The 21,435-nt window shown below is 45.2% G+C and overlaps 1 protein-coding gene across 12 annotated transcripts; it reads left to right on the top strand.

Moving 5' to 3' along the window:
* Window positions 1-1,816: 1,816 nt before the first annotated feature.
* On the top strand, window positions 1,817-20,875 carry LOC124381623 (keratin, type I cytoskeletal 9-like). 12 transcript variants are annotated; one of them, XM_046843417.1, is made up of 16 exons: window positions 1,865-1,943; window positions 15,546-15,596; window positions 17,574-17,638; window positions 17,832-17,884; window positions 18,104-18,691; window positions 18,787-18,852; window positions 19,079-19,192; window positions 19,363-19,392; window positions 19,530-19,550; window positions 19,827-19,856; window positions 19,953-19,979; window positions 20,093-20,116; window positions 20,225-20,254; window positions 20,456-20,491; window positions 20,620-20,655; window positions 20,820-20,875. In XM_046843417.1, the coding sequence occupies exons 4-16, from the start codon at window positions 17,834-17,836 to the stop codon at window positions 20,844-20,846; spliced, it is 1,080 nt and encodes a 359-aa protein (XP_046699373.1). In that variant the 5' UTR covers window positions 1,865-1,943; window positions 15,546-15,596; window positions 17,574-17,638; window positions 17,832-17,833; the 3' UTR covers window positions 20,847-20,875. The 12 variants fall into 12 exon arrangements, with proteins under 12 accessions (XP_046699369.1, XP_046699377.1, XP_046699382.1 ...); XM_046843416.1 differs by having other exon boundaries at window positions 15,546-15,612; XM_046843419.1 differs by having other exon boundaries at window positions 15,546-15,612; window positions 17,829-17,884.
* The last annotated feature ends 560 nt before the right edge of the window (window positions 20,876-21,435 follow it).

The raw sequence follows: 21,435 nt of genomic DNA, 5'->3' as shown, positions 1-21,435 counted from the left end.
TCCACATGATACATCACCCGTAAATATATAATAATGATGTAAACTAAATCAGGGTCAGAATCTGAGTAATATATACGAGGTATAGCTCTGTTTACGAGAAAGTACTTTATTTATCTACGTTTCCACACTGTCAGCTTTAAAACAGTCCCCTTGCACAGCAATACAGCAGTTTTCTGGAACGTCTTGTGAGATCGTGTTGTTTCACTTGGTCAGAACTGCACCAGCTGCACAGCTCCAGGACGATGTCTATTGGTGCACAGACTTATGAAGATCGGTGCTCCCTGTGACTGTGAGTGTAGTCTTGTGCTGCAATCTGTTGGCATGCTTTAAAATGCTTTGATGCTACCTCACAGCATTGAAGTGTAATGAGGTCAGAATTATTGGGGACGAGATCCACTGTCAAGAGAAACATCAGCGTTTCATTTGAATAAATAGTAAACTGTTCAGAACATAGCAGGACTGGACACTGATCACTGAGATGCTGGTGGTTTGTCAGCAGAAGAATTTCTTACAATTCTCACTTATACAGGGTCAGGGGCCTTGCTAATGGGCCCAGCAGAAGTCGGTTAGTGGTGCTGGGATTTGAACTCACATCCTTCTGATCATCTGTTTGGCACCTTAAACTCTGAGCTTCCACTTCCCTGGTGTTCAGGTTATTATTACAATCCTTGTACCGCAGTACAACATCAATGGAATTATAGAATATAACAAACATTTGACCTTGTGGTGACCTTTTCCTATTGACTGCGATTTATCTGCCTGGGTTCCATATCTCATAAACATAACACCTGCACCATCTAGTGGCTGAGGCATAGACCTGCTACCAAAATCCCACAGTTTACATTATTGTATATTTTGAATTACTTTTTAACATGAACCCAATTTACTCATCCGTCTTAGTGTTTATATTAGAACTTCATTATATGTTCTAAAAGTATTGGGACAGACGATTTCTCCAGCCATATGTGGTTCTTCCCACACACTTGGACAGGATGTCTTTGGAAGAGCTAGCATAAAATGTTTCCTTCACTTGAAGTAGGTGACCCAAATCTTTGGTTGGAAGTTTGTGAAAGATCTCCTTCTATAGAGCTCCAACTTTACTAAACACCTTCGGATGAATATGATGAATGTGAACGCGAAATGCGCCCCAGGTTTTCTAACTAGCTAGGAGTCGTTTATTAACGATTCGTTTATTTTGAACGACTCTTTCATGTGACTCTAGAACGAGTCGTCTCTACGAGCAAAATGTAAAATACGATTTGTTTATTTTCTGCTGAACGACCACGAGCAAAGCATCGCAAAATCTCTGTAGGTTATGTACAGGAAACAGAATTGAGTGGTTCATTTCTCAACTCTTCCAGTCCGAGTCGTTCGTTCTTTTATCACGTGACTCCCATCGATGCTATGCAGTTATACAGAATATACATATATAAATAATTGGACTGAAATGATTGAACGATTGGACGATAGTTGACAGTGGTGTGTAGGTATGTAGGTGAATCATTTTATTTAATTTCAGATCAAATGGACTGAATGATTAATAAAACAATATTTATTCATTTTGATTTCAAAGAACCAAGTCACTAAAATGATCCGATCTTACCATTGCTACACCTCTCCTACATCAGTACCTGACCCTTGTGGCTCAACAAATCTCTAAAAATCTCTACAAAATCTAGTAAACCATCTTCCCAGAACAGTGGAGCTTATTGTAGCAGAATGGTCTGATGTCATCTAGTCAGCTGAGGCTGATTATGCTCATTTACCTGCCTATAAAGTCGTTTTGGTTTGTGTTGTGGGTACGTTTGCTCTTTGTCCGCAAGCGAGCCACCGTACTTCCGGGTTTACGTGCGGATAGTGGCAAGGGTGGACTGAGGAGCTTTGTGGGGAAGCCGCTAAGCATTTAGGAAGACGTGGTTAATAAACGTCTGCATCCGTGCCTCGTGAGTGTGCAAGGGACATTACAGTGGGCTGCTATAGTGGGCTTTTCGCTTGCTGTGTGGCTATCCTGCGCTATGTGCATCGTTTACACCACTTTGATGTTGGCTTGCCTGTCTGCTTTATCCGACTGCAGCTGCTCCGCGCTACATCTGTGCTCTGCTTTGTCTGCTTCGCTGGGTTCAGTTGGACATTGTTAATTAACGTTCCTGTTCTCTGGAGCTCCGTGTTACTTCCATTTGGCACCAGCTGATTAACATTTTGCTGCTCTTGTATGCTAACAGTTTCTTGTTGCAGCATTTAACTACCTGCAAGATCAGCTGGACCGGGGGCATGGTGCTTATTTCCAACGGTAGTGTGAGTAACTGATTTAGAAGTGGCGTGTTACAGGGTAGTCATTACCTGATTCTTTGGGTTGTGATTTAATCATTTATTTTTGTATTAGCTTTATTCTTTTGTTTATTATTTTTCTAACCTTATCGGGTTGAGGTTTCCCTACTTTAATGGGAATCCATTTCTTTTGATTTCTATTCTTTTTATTAGTTTGAATTTGTGGTATAATGTTTTTTTTGTTTTCTTCCTAATTAATGTAGTTATTTTCTATTTCTTTTGTGATCTGTTAAGTGCATTTCCTCTGTTTATGTGCCTCTGTACGAATCGAGTAACGAGCAGTTTTTGGACTGTTGACTGGGTCGAGAGCCAGGCTGTTGTAATGTGATGCTTGTTTTAAGTTGTGTTTTAAATTACTTTTCTGTCTTCTCTTTTGCCTTCAGGAGTGGGGTGGCCAGTGTCAGCAGATTAGCATCTTGTGGTGGTGGGTTCCTTACCTGATTGCAGTGCAGTGTTCACAGTAAAGTGTGGTGTGCTGTGGTGCATGTGTGCACGTGTGAGTGTTCTCTCTGCTTAGGACCCTGTGTGCTCTCTGCTTATGACATCAGGCCTTCTCCCACCCTGAAGTGTTTGTCTTCTTTCCTGTTTTTACTATTTGATGTAGTGAATAAAATGTGATTATTTTAAATAAAGTTTTTTTGTTATTCACTCAACTCTGGTCTGATACCTGACCCAGTTGTGACGAACCTGTGTGCCTTAAGGTTGAGGGCAGTCCCGGAAATAGCCCCCGGGTGGCGTAGTCGGTACAAATTATCAGTTGGTAACACCACATTTGGCGTAGTCGGCAGGATATTCGACTGGTTATCAGATTCAGACTTTGAGGAGAGTTTTTTTTTTCTTTTCTTTGTGTGTTTTATAGTAAACAGGTGACAGAACAGTGGTTGGGTGAGTACCTTTTGTAGCACGCCATGGATAATGAATTGCAGGAGATGCGGGATATAATAGCCTAATTACGGCTGGATAATGAGAGGTTGCGACAGGAGCATGCGGCGGTTGAGCTGCCCGATCCTGGCGCACCTTCTGTTAGTGCAGCATGCCCATCTACACCGCGATCAGCTGAGGTGAGTGCCGGTACAGTTGAACGATTTGTATTTATTCCGAGGGATCGATGCTGCCCAAATTTCAATGGCAGGTCTGGTATCGGTATCGATGAGTGGCTTGAGGAGGCCCAAGCGTGTATGCGTGTTCGTAATATGATCCCTAGGGAGCAAGCCTTTTTCCTGTATGATCACCCACCGGTCTAGTGCTGATAAGAGCGATCCGGACAAAATTATTGCAGCATTGCGTGAAGTGTATGGTTGTGCAGAGTCATATATTGCACTGCAAGAAACATTTTTCTCTTGGCGGCAGCGCGAAGGAGAAACATTATTGGAGTTCTCCTTGGTGTTGCTGAGTCTTTTTGAGAGGGTAAAAAGCCAGTCGCCACGTAAAGTTTTAAATGGTGATTTCATTGTGCGAGATCAATTCGTTGAATGCGTTTTAGATAATGCGCTTCGTAGAGAATTAAAACAACTGATACGACGTCAGCCCACTGTAACGTTGCTAGAGGTTCGGGGAGAAGTGATTCGTTGGGAACGAGAGAGATTGCCAGGGGGTGCTAGGGGTAGAAGTCAGTCGGTCCCCCTGGTGAGCGGAATTCAGTATGAGGTCCGGGGAAGTCCAGAGATAGGTTGGGCTCAGGGAAGTCGTACATCTGAGTTAAATGAGCTACGAGAAATGCTGCATCGGCAGCAGCAGCAGCTAGATTTGCTTACCCAAACTATCGCCCGGAATCGGACTACCTTTTCCCAAGCTCGTGCACCTCGTTCAGCTCAATTGATCTGTCGACGGTGTCAAAAACCGGGTCATTTGTCAAGGGAGTGCGATGGGGAGCCTCTCCCCTCTCGCCCTCTGCCATGCCCAGTTGTTGCCCCTTCGACCGGTGAACCAAGGTCCTTGCCTGGCCTTAACCGTTCGGAAAACTAGCGCCTACCGAGCTGTTGAGCCACAGTTCGGTAGGGAGTGTGCGTGGCTCTCATATTGTTAATAGGATTGCTCCCCGTTTAGTGTCCATGTCCACACCTTGTTGTAAATCTTGGGGGGGGTTTAGTACCCTGTCTGGTAGATACTGGTTCCATGGTGTCTACCATCACGGAATCTTGTTTCCGGTTACAGTTTGAGCCTTGGGGCTCGGATCGTTTACAGTCATGCTCCGCGCAGTGAATGGACTGGAAATTCCGTATATTGGCTATCTCGAATTGGATATTGAATTGTGTGGTAGTAAAATCCCTGGTTGTGGTGTGTTGGTGGTCCGTGATCCTCCGGGCAGTGGCACAGACACGCCTGGTATTTTGGGCATGAATGTGCTTAGTCGTTGTTATCGGGAGCTGTTCGGTCGACACGGATTCACTTTGTTCGAGTTGCCAAGTGTGGTCGAGGATGAAAATATGACCCAAGTATTTCAAAATTGCCAACAAGTTGTCTGCGATGCTGACCGTGGGAATAATGTAAAGGTAAGGGGGCGTCAGGTATGCCGCATTTCTGGCGGCACTTTGACGTTCGTTACGGCCACGTGTTCCTCCTTGCTCGCTGGTAAGACAGTGTTGTTTGAGCCTACCGAGACCGGTTTGCCTGCGGGACTATTGGCTTCACCCTCTTTAGTACAGGTGAGAGGAGACTGTCTTGGTCCCTGTTATAAATGTCGGTACCGTCGACGTAGTACTGCATCCCACTACGGTTATTGGAATGCTAAGGGAGGTATATTTAGTGGGGCTACCAAATGGATTGACCGAGGTCTCAACCGTGATTGCGCAGGTGGCCTCTTGTGATACATCGGATATGTTGGCGCAGATAGAGTCGGGTGATTTAGGAGGACTGTCGGTCGAGGAACAGGAGCAGGTTAGGGCTCTCCTTCATGAGTATCAAAATGTGTTCTCGAAACACGAAGAAGACCTGGGTTGTACCAACTTACTCTCCCACGAGATCCCCCTAACCGACGACATTCCAGTTCGGCAGCGGTACCGACGTATTCCACCACCCGAGTATGAAGTGGTTAAGACCCACATCAGTCAGTTGTTAGACTCACAAATCATCCGGGAGAGTTGCAGCCCATACGCCTCCCCCATCATGTTGGTTAGGAAGAAGGACGGTAGCTTACGCATGTGCGTAGACTACCGTCAGCTTAATTCCAAAACGCGGAAGGATGCATTTCCATTACCTCGGATTGAGGAGACGTTGGATTCATTGACTGGTGCCCACTGGTTTTCCACTTTAGATCTGGCCAGCGGGTATAACCAAGTTCCCGTCTCTGAATCCGACCATCCCAAGACTGCCTTTTGCACGCCATTTGGGTTATTCGAATAGAATCGGATTCCGTTTGGTTTGTGCAATGCGCCAAGTACGTTCCAGCGCCTGATGGAGCAGCTCTTTGGTGACCAGCGGCACCAGTCTGTTTTGTTGTACTTAGATGACATTATTGTGTTCTCTTCATCAGTGCAACAGCATTTAGAGCGGTTAAGGATGGTGCTGAGTCGCTTAAGGGCCGAAGGCCTTAATGTTAAACTGGAAAAATGCGCGTTCTTTCAGGAAAAGGTTACATATTTGGGGCATGTAATCTCTGCCTCGGGAGTAGCAACAGACCCGGGTAAGGTTGAGGCCGTGGCTCAGTGGCCTTGTCCTGTGACGGTGGCCGAGCTGCGGACCTTCCTGGGGTTTGCCAGTTACTATAGGCATTTTGTTGAAGGGTTCGCCAAGTTGGCGGCTCCGTTACATCGAATAGTGGCAGCGCTAACACGAGGTAAGGTAGGTAAGCGCAGTTTAGAGTTGGCAGCGGTGTGGTCTCCACAATGTGAGGAGTCATTTCAATCTTTGAAGCGAAAGCTTACTACTGCGCCAGTGTTGGCGTATGCAGACTTTACACGGCCTTTTATATTGGAGGTTGATGCCAGTTATGCAGGGCTCGGAGCTGTGTTGTCGCAGGAAGTTGAAGGGAAGGTTAGACCCGTCGCATACGCTAGCCGCGGTCTTGACCTGCAGAACGGAATACGCCACTTATAGTTCAATGAGTTTCAATTCTTGGCCCTTAAGTGGGCCATGGCTGAGAAATTTCGTGAATATCTGTTGGGACATAAGTGTGTCGTACGTATGGATAACAACCCACTAAGTCATCTGGCTACAGCCAAGTTAGGTGCTACCGAGCAAAGGTGGGCTGCTGAGTTGGCTGCCTTTGATTTTGTGATTCAGTGATCGTAGGCCAAGCGGAGGTTACCACTTTGCATGCGATGCAGGCTTGGCCCAGTCGCTAGGCACCTGATATTAGCACTTTACAGCAGGCGGACCCAGTGGTAGGGGAAGCCTTGAGGTTTTGGCGGCGAGGGCAGCGCCCAGGCCCGCAGGAGCGACGGACTCTTGCTAAGCCAGTGATTACACTTCTCCGGCAATGGGACCGGTTAGTAAAGCAAGAGGGCCTATTATATCGTAGGGCTTCCCGGCCCGATGGAGGGGAGATAGTGCTTCAGGTTGTCGTGCCAGTTTCTTTACAGCCAGAGGTGTTAACTTCTTTACATCAGCAGCATGGACACCAAGGTGTTGAACGGGCCTTGGAGCTGGTACGGCAACACTGTTACTGGCCAGGTATGTCCGCAGATGTGGCTCAGTGGGTTCAGAAGTGCGGCGGTGTCAACAAGCTAAAGATGTGGCACCAATTCCTCGAAGCTACATGGGCCACTTATTGGCATCTCGTCCAAATGAGATTGTAGCCGTTGATTTTACTGTGTTAGAGCCGTCTCAGGCTGGGCAAGAAAACGTGCTTGTGATGACTGACGTTTTCAGTAAGTTCACGGTGGCAATTCCTACTTGGGATCAGCAGGCTAGTACTGTGGCCAGGGTCTTGGTAGAGGAGTGGTTCTTCAAATTTGGGGTTCCTGGTCGGATTCATTCCGACCAGGGCCGCAATTTTGAGTCCAGCCTGATTCAACAGTTGTGCAGCCTGTATGAGGTGGGAAGGTCACGCAGCACTCCATACCATCCAGCCGTTCAATCGGACCTTACACAATTTGTTGCGGACCTTGCCCACCGATCGGAAGAGAGATTGGGCATCTTGCCTAGCCCAGGTGGTGTTTTGTTATAACACCACTCCTCACCAAGCTACTGGTGAGTCGCCTTTCTTTTTAATGTTTGGGCAAGAGCCAAGGTTGCCTATAGATTTCCTGCTCGGTCAGGTACGAGAGCCTGTGGCAGGTCGAGTCCACAAGTGGATAGAGGAGCATCAGGCACAGCTGCAGGTGGCGGTTGATGGTGCCCGGAGTGGCTGCAGGCTGCGGCAAGCGGCGTAAAGCAGGGCATGATCAACGGGTAAAAGAGCTGCCGTTGTGGGAGGGCCAGTTGGTTTATCTGAGAGACTATGGGGTCCGGGGTCGACATAAGATACATGATCTATGGAGCTCCACTGTATATCAGGTGGTTAAAGCCCCTCTGTCTGGTGGTTCAGTGTATACAGTAGCTCCAGAAAGTGACCTGAGTTGAGTTCGGTCTGCATTGAAACCTCGAGCCCAAGGGGAGGTGGTATCAAATGACCTCTCTGCGGGTCCAGATGAATCACCAGTGCCTTTGGAGCCCGAGATAGAATTAGAAGATGGGGACCTGGCATATGTGGTTTCTGAGGTTCCACCATTAGCTCACGGGGGGAGCATTGCAAGGCCAGACCCATCAGGGATGGTGCTTGCAGATGATCCTCCGGCATTTATAGATACGTTTAATGTTGAGTTGGTACCCTGGTAGGTCTCCTCCTGAACCCTCCTAATCCATTAGGGGTGGTTCCACGTCGGACAGGACGAGTAGGGGCAGGTCAACATTCTAATGTGCACCATTTACCACGAACGGTAAGAGCTGGAAATGTGTGTGCTCCAGATCCTTTAGCTTGTGGGGCTAATGCAGTCATGGCATTTTTCAGGCCCTGGAATTAGGGTCTTGGGTTTAAATACTCCACTGTTGGGACGACGATGACGAATGGGGGGGTAGAATGTAGCAGTATGGTCTGATGTCATCTAGTCAGCTGAGGCTGATTATGCTCATTTACCTGCCTATAAAGTCGTTTCGGTTTGTGTTGTGGGTGCGTTTGCTCTTTGTCCGCGAGCGAGCCGCCGTACTTCCGGGTTTACGTGCGGATAGTGGCAAGGGTGGACTGAGGAGCTTTGTGGGGAAGCCGCTAAGTGTTTAGGAAGACGTGCTTATTAAACGTCTGCATCCGTGCCTCGTGAGTCGCCGTACAGGTGCGGGTCAATGTGCAAGGGACGTTTTCGCTTGCTGTGTGGCTTTCCTGTGCTATGTGCATTGTTTACACCGCTTTGATGTTGGCTTGACTGTCTGCTTTTTCCGACTGCAGCTGCTCCGCTACATCATCTGTGCTCTGCTTTGCCTGCTTCGCTCTGCGTTGTCTGCTTCGCTGGGTTCAGTTGGACATTGTTAATTAACGTTCCTGTTCTCTGGAGCTCCGTGTTACTTCCATTTGGCACCAGCTGATTGACATTTTGCTGCTCTTGTATGCTAACAGTTTCTTGTTACAGCATTTAACTACCTGCAGGATCAGCTGGACCGGGGCATGGTGCTTATTTCAACGGTAGTGTGAGTAACTGATTTAGAAGTGGCGTGTTACAGGGTAGTCATTACCTGATTCTTTGTGTTGTGATTTAATCATTTATTTTTGCATTAGCTTTATTCTTTTGTTTATTATTTTCCTAACCTTATTGGGTTGAGGTTTCCTACTTTAATGGGAATCCATTTCTTTTGATTTCTATTCTTTTATTAGTTTGAATTTGTGGTATAATGTTTTTTTTGTTTTCTTCCTAATTAATGTAGTTATTTTCTATTCTTTTGTGATCTGTTAAGTGCATTTCCTCTGTTCACGTGCCTCTGTATAAATCAAGTAACGAGCAGTTTTGGGGCTGTTGACTGTGTCGAGAGCCAGGCTGTTGTAATGCGATGCTTGATTAATTTCTGTTTTAAATGACTTTTCTGGTTTTTTTGCCTTCAGGAGTGGGGTGGCCAGTGGCAGCAGATTAGCATCTTGTGGTGGTGGGTTCCTTACCTGATTGCAGTGCAGTGTTCACAGTGAGGTGTGGTGTGCTGTGGTGCGTGTGTGCACGTGTGAGTGTTCTCTCTGCTTAGGACCCTGTGTGCTCTCTGCTTAGGACATCAGGCCTTCTCCCACCCTGAAGTGTTTGTCTTTTTTTCTCTGTTTTTTACTATTTGATGTAGTGAATAAAATGTGATTATTTTAAATAAAGTTTTTTTTTGTTATTCACTCAACTCTGGTCTGATACCTGACCCAGTCGTGATGAACCTGTGTGCCTTAAGGTTGAGGGCATTCCCCCGGAAATAGCCCCCGGGTGGCGTAGTCGGTACAAATTATTAGTTGGTAACACCACATTTGGCGTAGTCGGCAGGATGTTCGACTGGTTATCAGATTCAGACTTTGAGGAGAGATTTTTTTTTTTCCTTCTTTCTTTTCTTTGTGTGTTTTTATAGCAAACTGGTGATAGAACAGTGGTTGGGTGAGTACCTTTTGTAGCACGCCATGGATAATGAATTGCAGGAGATGCGGGATTTAGTAGCGCAATTACAGCTGGATAATGAGAGGTTGCGACAGGAACGTGCGGCGGTTGAGCTGCCAGATCCTGGCGCACCTTCTGTTAGTGCAGCATGCCCATCTACACCACGATCAACTGAGGTGAGTGCCGGTACAGTTGAACGATTTGTATTTATTCCGAGGGATCAACGCTGCCCAAATTTCAATGGCAGGTCTGGTATCAGTATCGATGAGTGGCTTGAGGAGGCCCAAGCATGTATGCGAGTTCGTAATATGATCCCTAGGTAGCAAGCCTTTTTCCTGTATGATCACCCACCGGTCTAGTGCTGATAAGAGCGATCCGGACAAAATTATTGCAGCATTGCGTGAAGTGTATGGTTGTGCAGAGTCGTATATTGTGCTGCAAGAAACATTTTTCTCTCGGCAGCAGCGTGAAGGAGAAACATTATTGGAGTTCTCCTTGGTATTGTTGAGTCTTTTTGAGAGGGTAAAAAGCCAGTCACCACGTGAAGTTTTAAATGGTGATTTCATTGTGCGAGATCAATTCGTTGAATGCGTTTTAGATAATGCGCTTCGTAGAGAATTAAAACAACTGATACGACGTCAGCCCACTATAACGTTGCTAGAGGTTTGGGGAGAAGGGATTCGTTGGGAACGAGAGATTGCCAGGGGTTGCTAGGGGTAGAAGTCAGTCGGTCCCCCTGGTGAGCGGAATCCAGTATGAGGTCCGGGGAAGTCCAGAGATAGGTTGGGCTCAGGGAAGTCGTACATCTGAGTTAAATGAGCTACGAGAAATGCTGCATTGGCAGCAGCAGCAGTTAGATTTGCTTACCCAAACTATCGCCCAGAGTCAGACTACCTTTTCCCAAGGTCGTGCACCTCGTCCAGCTCAATTTAACTGTCGACGGTGTCAACAACCGGGTCATTTGCAAGGAGTGCGATGGGAGCCTCTCCCTCTCGCCTCTGCCATGCCCAGTTGTTGCCTCTTCGACCGGTGAACCAAGGTCCTTGCCTGGCCTTAACCGTTCGGAAAACTAGCGCCTACCGAGCTGTTGAGCCACAGTTCGGTAGGGAGTGTGCGTGGCTCTCATATTGTTAATAAGATTGCTCCCCGTTTAGTGTCCTCATGTCCACACCTTGTTGTAAATCTTGGGGGGTTTTAGTGCCCTGTCTGGTAGATACTGGTTCCATGGTGTCTACCATCACGGAATCTTGTTTCCGGTTACAGTTTGAGCCTTGGGGCCCGGATCGTTTACAGTCATGTCACTGGCTGCAGCTCCGCGCAGCGAATGGACTGGAAATTCCGTATATTGGCTATCTCGAATTGAATATTGAATTGTGTGGTAGTAAAATCCCTGGTTGTGGTCTGTTGGTGGTCCGTGATCCTCTGGGCAGTGGCACAAACACGCCTGGTATTTTGGGCATGAATGTGCTTAGTCGTTGTTATCGGGAGCTGTTCGGTCGGCACGGATCCAGTTTATTCGAGTTGCCATGTGTGGTCGAGGATAAAAATATGACCCGTGTATTTCAAAATTGCCAACAAGTTGTCTGTGATGCTGACCGTGGGAATAATGTAAAGGTAAGGGGGCGTCAGGTATGCCGCATTTCTGGCGGCACTTTGACGTTCGTCACGGCCACCTGTTCCTCCTTGCTCGCTGGTAAGACAGTGTTGTTTGAGCCTACCGAGACCGGTTTGCCTGCGGGACTATTGGCTTCACCCTCTTTAGTACAGGTGAGAGGGGAGACTGTCTTGGTCCCTGTTATAAATGTCGGTACCGTCGACGTAGTACTGCATCCCACTACGGTTATTGGAATGTTAAGGGAGGTATATTTAGTGGGGCTACCAAATGGATTGACCGAGGTCTCAACCGTGATTGCGCAGGTGGCCTCTTGTGATACATCGGATATGTTGGCGCAGATAGAGTCGGTTGATTTAGGAGGACTGTCGGTCGAGGAACAGGAGCAGGTTAGGGCTCTCCTTCATGAGTATCAAAATGTGTTCTCGAAACACGAAGAAGACCTGGGTTGTACCAACTTACTCTCCCACGAGATCCCCCTAACCGACGACATTCCAGTTCGGCAGCGGTACCGACGTATTCCACCACCCGAGTATGAAGTGGTTAAGACCCACATCAGTCAGTTGTTAGACTCACAAATCATCCGGGAGAGTTGCAGCCCATCGCCTCCCCATCATGTTGGTTAGGAAGAAGGACGGTAGTTTACGTATGTGCGTAGACTACTATCAGCTTAATTCCAAAACGCGGAAGGATGCATTTCCATTACCTCGGATTGAGGAGACGTTGGATTCATTGACTGGTGCCCACTGGTTTTCCACTTTAGATCTGGCCAGCGGGTATAACCAAGTTCCCGTCTCTGAATCCGACCATCCCAAGACTGCCTTTTGCACGCCATTTGGGTTATTCGAATAGAATCGGATTCCGTTTGGTTTGTGCAATGCGCCAAGTACGTTCCAGCGCCTGATGGAGCAGCTCTTTGGTGACCAGCGGCACCAGTCTGTTTTGTTGTACTTAGATGACATTATTGTGTTCTCTTCATCAGTGCAACAGCATTTAGAGCGGTTAAGGATGGTGCTGAGTCGCTTAAGGGCCGAAGGCCTTAATGTTAAACTGGAAAATGCGTTCTTTCAGGAAAAGGTTACATATTTGGGGCATGTAATCTCTGCCTCGGGAGTAGCAACAGACCCGGGTAAGGTTGAGGCCGTGGCTCAGTGGCCTTGTCCTGTGACGGTGGCCGAGCTGCGGGCCTTCCTGGGGTTTGCCAGTTACTATAGGCATTTTGTTGAAGGGTTCGCCAAGTTGGCGGCTCCGTTACATCGAATAGTGGCAGCGCTAACACGAGGTAAGGTAGGTAAGCGCAGTTTAGAGTTGGCAGCGGTGTGGTCTCCACAATGTGAGGAGTCATTTCAATCGTTGAAGCGAAAGCTTACTACTGCGCCAGTGTTGGCGTATGCAGACTTTACACGGCCTTTTATATTGGAGGTCGATGCCAGCTATGCAGGGCTTGGAGCTGTGTTGTCGCAGGAAGTTGAAGGGAAGGTTAGACCCGTTGCATACGCTAGCCGCGGTCTTTGGCCTGCAGAACGGAATACGGCCACTTATAGTTCAATGAGGCTCGAATTCTTGGCCCTTAAGTGGGCCATGGCTGAGAAATTTCGTGAATATCTGTTGGGACATAAGTGTGTCGTACGTATGGATAACAACCCACTAAGTCATCTGGCTACAGCCAAGTTAGGTGCTACCGAGCAAAGGTGGGCTGCTGAGTTGGCTGCCTTTGATTTTGTGATTCAGTGATCGTAGGCCAAGCGGAGGTTACCACTTTGCATGCGATGCAGGCTTGGCCCAGTCGCTAGGCACCTGATATTAGCACTTTACAGCAGGCGGACCCAGTGGTAGGGGAAGCCTTGAGGTTTTGGCGGCGAGGGCAGCGCCCAGGCCCGCAGGGGCGACGGACTCTTGCTAAGCCAGTGATTACACTTCTCCGGCAATGGGACCGGTTAGTAAAGCAAGAGGGCCTATTATATCGTAGGGCTTCCCGGCCCGATGGAGGGGAGATAGTGCTTCAGGTTGTCGTGCCAGTTTCTTTACAGCCAGAGGTGTTAACTTCTTTACATCAGCAGCATGGACACCAAGGTGTTGAACGGGCCTTGGAGCTGGTACGGCAACACTGTTACTGGCCAGGTATGTCCGCAGATGTGGCTCAGTGGGTTCAGAAGTGCGAGCGGTGTCAACAAGCTAAAGATGTGGCACCAATTCCTCGAAGTTACATGGGCCACTTATTGGCATCTCGTCCAAATGAGATTGTAGCCGTTGATTTTACTGTGTTAGAGCCGTCTCAGGCTGGGCAAGAAAACGTGCTTGTGATGACTGACGTTTTCAGTAAGTTCACGGTGGCAATTCCTACTTGGGATCAGCAGGCTAGTACTGTGGCCAGGGTCTTGGTAAAGGAGTGGTTCTTCAAATTTGGGGTTCCTGGTCGGATTCATTCCGACCAGGGCCGCAATTTTGAGTCCAGCCTGATTCAACAGTTGTGCAGCCTGTATGAGGTGGGAAGGTCACGCAGCACTCCATACCATCCGGCCGGCAACGGCCAGTGTGAGCGGTTCAATCGGACCTTACACAATTTGTTGCGGACCTTGCCCACCGATCGGAAGAGAGATTGGGCATCTTGCCTAGCCCAGGTGGTGTTTTGTTATAACACCACTCCTCACCAAGCTACGGGTGAGTCGCCTTTCTTTTTAATGTTTGGGCAAGAGCCAAGGTTGCCTATAGATTTCCTGCTCGGTCAGGTACAAGAGCCGGTGGCAGGTCGAGTCCATAAGTGGATAGAGGAGCATCAGGCACAGCTGCAGGTGGCGGTTGATGGTGCCCGGGAGTGGCTGCAGGCTGCGGCAAGCCGGCGTAAAGCAGGGCATGATCAACGGGTAAAAGAGCTGCCGTTGTGGGAGGGCCAGTTGGTTTATCTGAGAGACTTTGGGGTCCGGGGTCGACATAAGATACATGATCTATGGAGCTCTACTGTATATCAGGTGGTTAAAGCTCCTCTGTTTGGTGGTTCTGTGTATACAGTAGCTCCAGTAAATGACCTGAGTCGAGTTTGGCACGTTCATCGGTCTGCATTGAAACCTCGAGCCCAAGGGGAGGTGGTAGCAGATGACCTCTCTGAGGGTCCAGATGAATCACCAGTGCCTTTGGAGCCCGAGATAGAATTAGATGGGGACCTGGCATATGTGGTTTCTGAGGTTCCATCATTAGCTCACCGGGGGAGCATTGCAAGGCCAGATCCATCGGGGATGGTGCTTGCTGATGATCCTCCGGCATTTATAGATACGTTTAATGTTGGGTTGGTACCCGTGGTAAGGTCTCCCTCCCTGAACCCTCCTAATTCGTTAGGGGTGGTTCCACGTCGGACAGGACGAGTAGGGGGAGGTCAACATTCTAATGTGCACCATTTACCACGAACGGTAAGAGCTGGAAATGTGTGTGCTCCAGATCCTTTAGCTTGTGGGGCTAATGCAGTCATGGCATTTTCAGGCCCTGGAATTAGGGTCTTGGGTTTAAATACTCCACCGTTGGGACGACGATGACGAATGGGGGGGTAGAATGTAGCAGAATGGTCTGATGTCATCTAGTCAGCTGAGGCTGATTATGCTCATTTACCTGCCTATAAAGTCGTTTCGGTTTGTGTTGTGGGTGCGTTTGCTCTTTGTCCGCGAGCGAGCCGCCGTACTTCCGGGTTTACGTGCAGATAGTGGCAAGGGTGGACTGAGGAGCTTTGTGGGGAAGCCTCTAAGCGTTTAGGAAGACGTGCTTAATAAACGTCTGCATCCGTGCCTCGTGAGTCGCCGTACAAGTGCGGGTCAATGTGCAAGGGACGTTTTCGCTTGCTGTGTGGCTTTCCTGTGCTATGTGCATTGTTTACACCGCTTTGATGTTGGCTTGACTGTCTGCTTTTTCCGACTGCAGCTGCTCCGCGCTACGTCATCTGTGCTCTGCTTTGCCTGCTTCGCTCTGCGTTGTCTGCTTCGCTGGGTTCAGTTGGACATTGTTAATTAACGTTCCTGTTCTCTGGAGCTCCGTGTTACTTCCATTTGGCACCAGCTGATTAACATTTGGCTGCTCTTGTACGTTAACAGTTTCTTGTTGCAGCACTTAACTACCTGCAGGATCAGCTGGACCGGGGGCATGTGTGTATTTCCAACGGTAGTGTGAGTAACTGATTTAGAAGTGGCGTGTTACAGGGTAGTCATTACCTGATTCTTTGGGTTGTGATTTAATCATTTATTTTTGTATTAGCTTTATTCTTTTGTTTATTATTTTTCTAACCTTATTGGGTTGAGGTTTCCCTACTTTAATGGGAATCCATTTCTTTTGATTTCTATTCTTTTTATTAGTTTGAATTTGTGGTATAATGTTTTTTTTGTTTTCTTCCTAATTAATGTAGTTATTTTCTATTTCTTTTGTGATCTGTTAAGTGCATTTCCTCTGTTCACGTGCCTCTGTACGAATCGAGTAACGAGCAGTTTTTGGACTGTTGACTGTGTCGAGAGCCAGGCTGTTGTAATGCGATGCTTGTTTTAAGTTGTGTTTTAAATTACTTTTTAAAGTAGTATCTTGTATCTTGTGGTGGTGGTGGGTTCCTTACCTGATTGCAGTGCAGTGTTCACAGTGAGGTGTGGTGTGCTGTGGTGCGTGTGTGCACGTGTGAGCGTTTTCTCTGCTTATGACATCAGGCCTTCTCCCACCCTGAAGTGTTTGTTTTCTTTCCTGTTTTTACTATTTGATGTAGTGAATAAAATGTGATTATTTTAAATAAAGTTTTTTTGTTATTCACTCAACTCTGGTCTGATACCTGACCCAGTCATGACGAACCTGTGTGCCTTAAGGTTGAGGGCAAGCCCGGAAATAGCCCCCGGGTGGCGTAGTCGGTACAAATTATCAGTTGGTAACGCCGCAGTTGGCGTAGCCGGTACAAATTACAAGTTGGCATCGCCACATTTGGCGTAGTCGGTACAAGTTACGAGTTCACAACGCCACATTATTATAGGAGGAAATTGAGACTCTGTGGAATGGGATGTTCAAAAAGAAGCAATCTTATAGTCAGGTGTCCACAAACATCTAATCCTAAATCGCATTTTTTGCTTTGTTGCTTTGAAGTCGATTAGGTTTCTTTGCAAACCTCGTTGTAATGGAGCAGTGCAAGTCTGATGATCACCATCAGTTTGAGGCTGAAAAACAGGATGTAGACAAATAAACAAATATGATGCAAATTTTTATTATTAAAGTACAATTACTAAATATGTACTTGGGCATCTTATTTACGCAATCAGGAACGATCCGGTTAGATCAGGTTCCTCCAGGTTCCTTCTCCATGGCTTCAGCGAGATGTTTCCACACGTGCAGATTGCTAAAAGAGAGATAATACCTCTGGACATGAAGCAAAACAAGAAGCTTTAGGTGTTGCTTTAGTCTGCGGCGTGTTCCAGCGTCAACACCGATCAATTAAAGAAATTGCAAAAGATTCTTTTTGAAGTCTTTGTGATGTCTGAGCTTTTGTTTTTTATTTTGCTCGTATGTTTGCTGTTTTGTATGTTTTTATAAATACAACAATTAAACACTGCAACATGGCAACCTTCAGATGATCACACCTCCATTTTCATCAACATGTCTTCAGTTATTCGTTATTAGTGTTCGGGATAATAAACTCGAAATGATCTAAACTTCACACTGAAATACAGAGAGGCAAAAGTTTGTGGACACCGGACCATAAGATTGGTTCTGTATGTCTATATCATTTGAACATCTCATTACATACTCTTATAACAAACTCCACTCTTCTGGGAAGATGTTCCTTGTGGAGATTTGTCGAGATTCAATCAGCCACAAGGGTGTTAGATGTTAGAAAGTGAGGACCCCTGGGTTGCAGTCAGCGTTCATATTCTTTATTCAGGGTTGGGGCTCTATAGCATGAGATATTTCACTCCAAATCATATCTTAATGGTGCTGGAACATCCAAAGACATTCACTGGAAAAGTCGGGTGTGTCCCAATACTTTTGGCACGTTGGTGTATCCAGTACGGGCAGGTTTGGTTTCTATGTTCTTGCATCTGTGTTCGCTCACGATTGCTTTTCTTGAGCAACTGTGTTGGTTTCTCAACTCTCAGTGTACAGTATAAATAGAGCATCAGAAGTCGGAGAGTAGAGCAGAAGGAGGAAGAAGAAGAAGGAGGTAAATCACGTCCAGACTTTTGTATCATTATCAAATCCAGCAATCTAGAAGTGAAAATCGATATGATTTTCCAGGACGACTCTGGATTAAAGTGCTGAACTCTTTGTGTTGAATGAATTGGAAATGATGTTAAACTCATTTTCACCTTCAATACTGTGGCTTTAACGTGTGATACTGTTTTTGTTCCCAGCAGAAATGGACGTGGTGTTTCTGGTGGTGTTGCTGGTTGTTGGAACTGTTGCTCACGTGAGTAAAACCTTTGATTTATTTTATTAAAGCAAAGAAATGATAATTATTGGGTTCTGGCTGCTTCTGGACTATTATTAGAGTAAAGATTTATTTTATTTATCTGAAATGGGTTTATGTGGGCAACTTGTGGGTGTCGCAGTGAAATAATTATAATTATTCAAATACTTAATGGGAAAATGAATGTACCTTATTTAAATGACTTATTTTTATCTACAGCCAGAAAATGGTGGGCAGCAAGGTCCTGGACCTGTAGGAGGAGGATCTGGGCCAATGGGAGGAGGATCTGGGCCAATGAGAGGAGGATCTGGGCCAATGGGAGGAGGATCTGGGCCAATGGGAGGAGGATCTGGGCCAATGAGAGGTCGATCTGGGCCAATGAGAGGAGGATCTGGGCCAATGGGAGGAGGATCTGGGCCAATGGGAGGAGGATCTGGGCCAATGGGTGGAGGATCAGGGCCAATGGGAGGAGGATCAGGGCCAATGAGAGGAGGATCTGGGCCAATGGGCGGAGGATCAGGGCCAATGGGAAGGCATCCTGGCCCAAGAGGAGGCGCTTTCGGGCCAATGGAAAGAGGTCCTGGGCCTATGGGAGGAGGAAATCCTGGATTTACAGGAGGAGTTGGAACAATGGGAGGAGAAGCTGGACCAATGCAAAGTCCTTCTGCAATGAAACAACGCCCTGGGACTAAAGGAGGACATCGTACGCCAAAGAATGACAGTTCTGAGTCATTGGGGAAACATCACAAGGCAAAGAATGAAACTACTAAACGATTTGGTGGAAGAGGCGATCGGCCTCCAGTTGTGGTGGGTTCACATACATGAGCAAACTGATTCATATCTATTTAGATGATTTCCTCTAATGCTAATTTGCTGAGAATGTTATGTACCACTTTTTACAGCCTGGACAGATGAGAGCATCAGATGGTGACCAATCCTGGAGTCCATCTGGAGACGGGCCAAGAAATGTAAGAGGATTCAATCTGAGGAAGTTCTGCTAGATTATTAGTCAAAAATTATATTTTCTTGCACTGATTCATGCATGAGTGGAACTTCTACTTTGGGTTTAAATCCAAATGAAAGATGTAAATATTTGGACTGAGAAAAAATGTTATCAAACACAAGTATTCTCCTGATCCTCCTAAAATGCATTTATTTTACTATATAATTGTTTGATGCCAATATTTTGGACAGGATTTTGGAATTGGGATGCCTGTAGAATTCGCAGAACTAAGAGGAGGATCACACAGAGGATCACATGGAGGATCACATAGAGGACCACCACATCATGGAGAAAAACCATTCAGTGTAAGTCTTACCAAATGCCTCATGTTGGTCTTGTGGTCCAGTGGTCTCTTCATTTTCACTTTATTTCCTTAATATTTTCTGAGAATGAATTCAGAAGTTAATTTATTAATTTATTTATTTTTGGTGATTTTCTCGATTCTTAATGAGGTTTTATGTGAATTGTGTTTCAGCCCAACTTTCAGTTCATCCCTCTGTTCAAGGTCTGATTTATTTTGTAATCAAATGATTTTTACGATCGTAATAATTTATGGTGTAAATATAAAAATGACTGTTATAATGTGATGAAATTATAACGATTGTGTCTGGAATAATGACTCTAATATCCCTTTACACACAGACGGACAATATCACACTGCAGGTGATTATTATCTTGTGATTTTTTATATTTTATAAATTATTATCATTATATACAATTATATTATATTGTATATGAAAAATATTTACATTTAAAAGTTGTAATTATGTATATTAGTGTGTTTGTGACAAATACAAATATTGAATTATAATAATAATAATAATAATAATAATAATAATAATAATAATAATAATAATATAAATAATAAATTTAAATTTAAATTATAGTAAAATGAGTTGCAAAACATTTTATCATTATAAAATATATATATTTTTTCAGGATTTGAATTTCACTCTGCCACTGAGAGAGGTGTGTAAACTCCCACTAAAGAAACAAAAATCAACTCTTAACTCTACATTAATTCTATTCCTCTGATCTTTACATCTTTTTTTCTTTCGTCCGCAGGGGGAAAACATGTTTGTCTTATCAAGAGTAAGTTTTTTTTTATTTCCTTTCTTTATAAAGAAACGTAAAGTCACAAATATTTGTTTATTATTTACTTATTATTACTGCAATTATAAAAGTGTGATTGTTTTTCCACTCAGTCTCAGATCCAGGGATTGCTGCAGGTAACAACATCCTCTGTTTTCAAGCAAAAAAAAAATACATTCATCCTGAGTTTATACTGAGACGAAAAAAAAACATGAATAATATTTGAGTGATTTATTCTTGTGCAGACAAACAGGAACGACTTTCGGGCCTTAATGGTATTTACACTCATTTCTGTTATTTATTTTGACTTTAAATTTACATGTTACACACACACACACACACACACACACACACACACACACACACACACACACACACAATTTTAAATAATTTAGAGACATTATTGATTCTTACTTTTGCTTTATTACGAATGATAACACACATATTAATAATAAAACTTCTCCCCGTCTATTCAGCCGTACGTGAAGATGATCTTCACCCCCACTGCTGCAGTAACCACACCTTATTATTATTATTATTATTATTATTATTATTATTATTATTATTATTATTATTATTATTATTACTGCATTATTTTTGTCTGAGGGATTAAAGAATAAAAGTTTTTTCCTCCCATCAGAAAAAGCTCTCGCTGGAGTTCGGAGTGATGCAGAAGGTAAAGTCATTATTTTTCCAATAAATAATAAACATTCCATTCATTCACTTCCTGTTTCCTCCACGTGTTCAACTCCAACACAATCATTCACATAGTTACATACCGTACTCACCTTTCTGTGTGTATCGCTGTTTATTCATCCATTCATTTATTTATTCATCTAGACTTGGGCTGAAAATCCTGCAGGATAAAAGGAAAGAGAAGATCACACCAGACACAGGTTCTTTCTTTCTTTCTATCTATCTATCTATCTATCTATCTATCTATCTATCTATCTATCTATCTATCTATCTATCTATCTATCTATCTATCTATCTATCTATCTATCTATCTATATCTGGCTGGCTGGCTGGATTTCTAAAGATCTTTTGTGTTTTCACAGAAAAAAGAAGCTCAGCCATCGTCAATCACTGCAACACCAACAACATTAACATCTTGTGGGATCATGTTGGAGTGTGTTTTTAGTAAATGTGTGTGTGTGTGTGTGTAGTGGGTGTGTGGTGGGTGTGTTTATTAATTAAAAGTCTGTAATGTTTTTTTTTTTCTCTCATTAAACACCTCAGCATCCACACTGTGGTCTGTGTTGATGTCGATGTTCCTGACTCAGTGTCTCACAATGTGATCTTCACCTTCAACCTGTTTTAGTGAACTTGCGGATTATTGTTTGATCTGAAACCGTTCACTCGCCATTCAAGTGACATTTAAGATCCGTCTGCACAACTCACAAGAGAAAAAAAGACGATGATCTTGACAGATTATTAGATCTCATTTAACCATTTT

The sequence above is a fragment of the Silurus meridionalis genome, chromosome 28 (genome assembly GCF_014805685.1).
Source record: "Silurus meridionalis isolate SWU-2019-XX chromosome 28, ASM1480568v1, whole genome shotgun sequence".
Taxonomy (NCBI): domain Eukaryota; kingdom Metazoa; phylum Chordata; class Actinopteri; order Siluriformes; family Siluridae; genus Silurus; species Silurus meridionalis.
This window is presented reverse-complemented; position numbering and strand designations above follow the sequence as displayed.

Bases quoted from the DNA above. Each gene is read 5' to 3' on its own strand.
- LOC124381623 (XM_046843413.1), top strand. From the start codon at position 17,834: ATGGACGTGGTGTTTCTGGTGGTGTTGCTGGTTGTTGGAACTGTTGCT. The intron at 19,393-19,529 runs GTCTGATTTATT...CTTTACACACAG, and splicing joins AGTTCATCCCTCTGTTCAAG to ACGGACAATATCACACTGCA. The intron at 20,255-20,455 runs GTATTTACACTC...CCGTCTATTCAG, and splicing joins ACGACTTTCGGGCCTTAATG to CCGTACGTGAAGATGATCTT.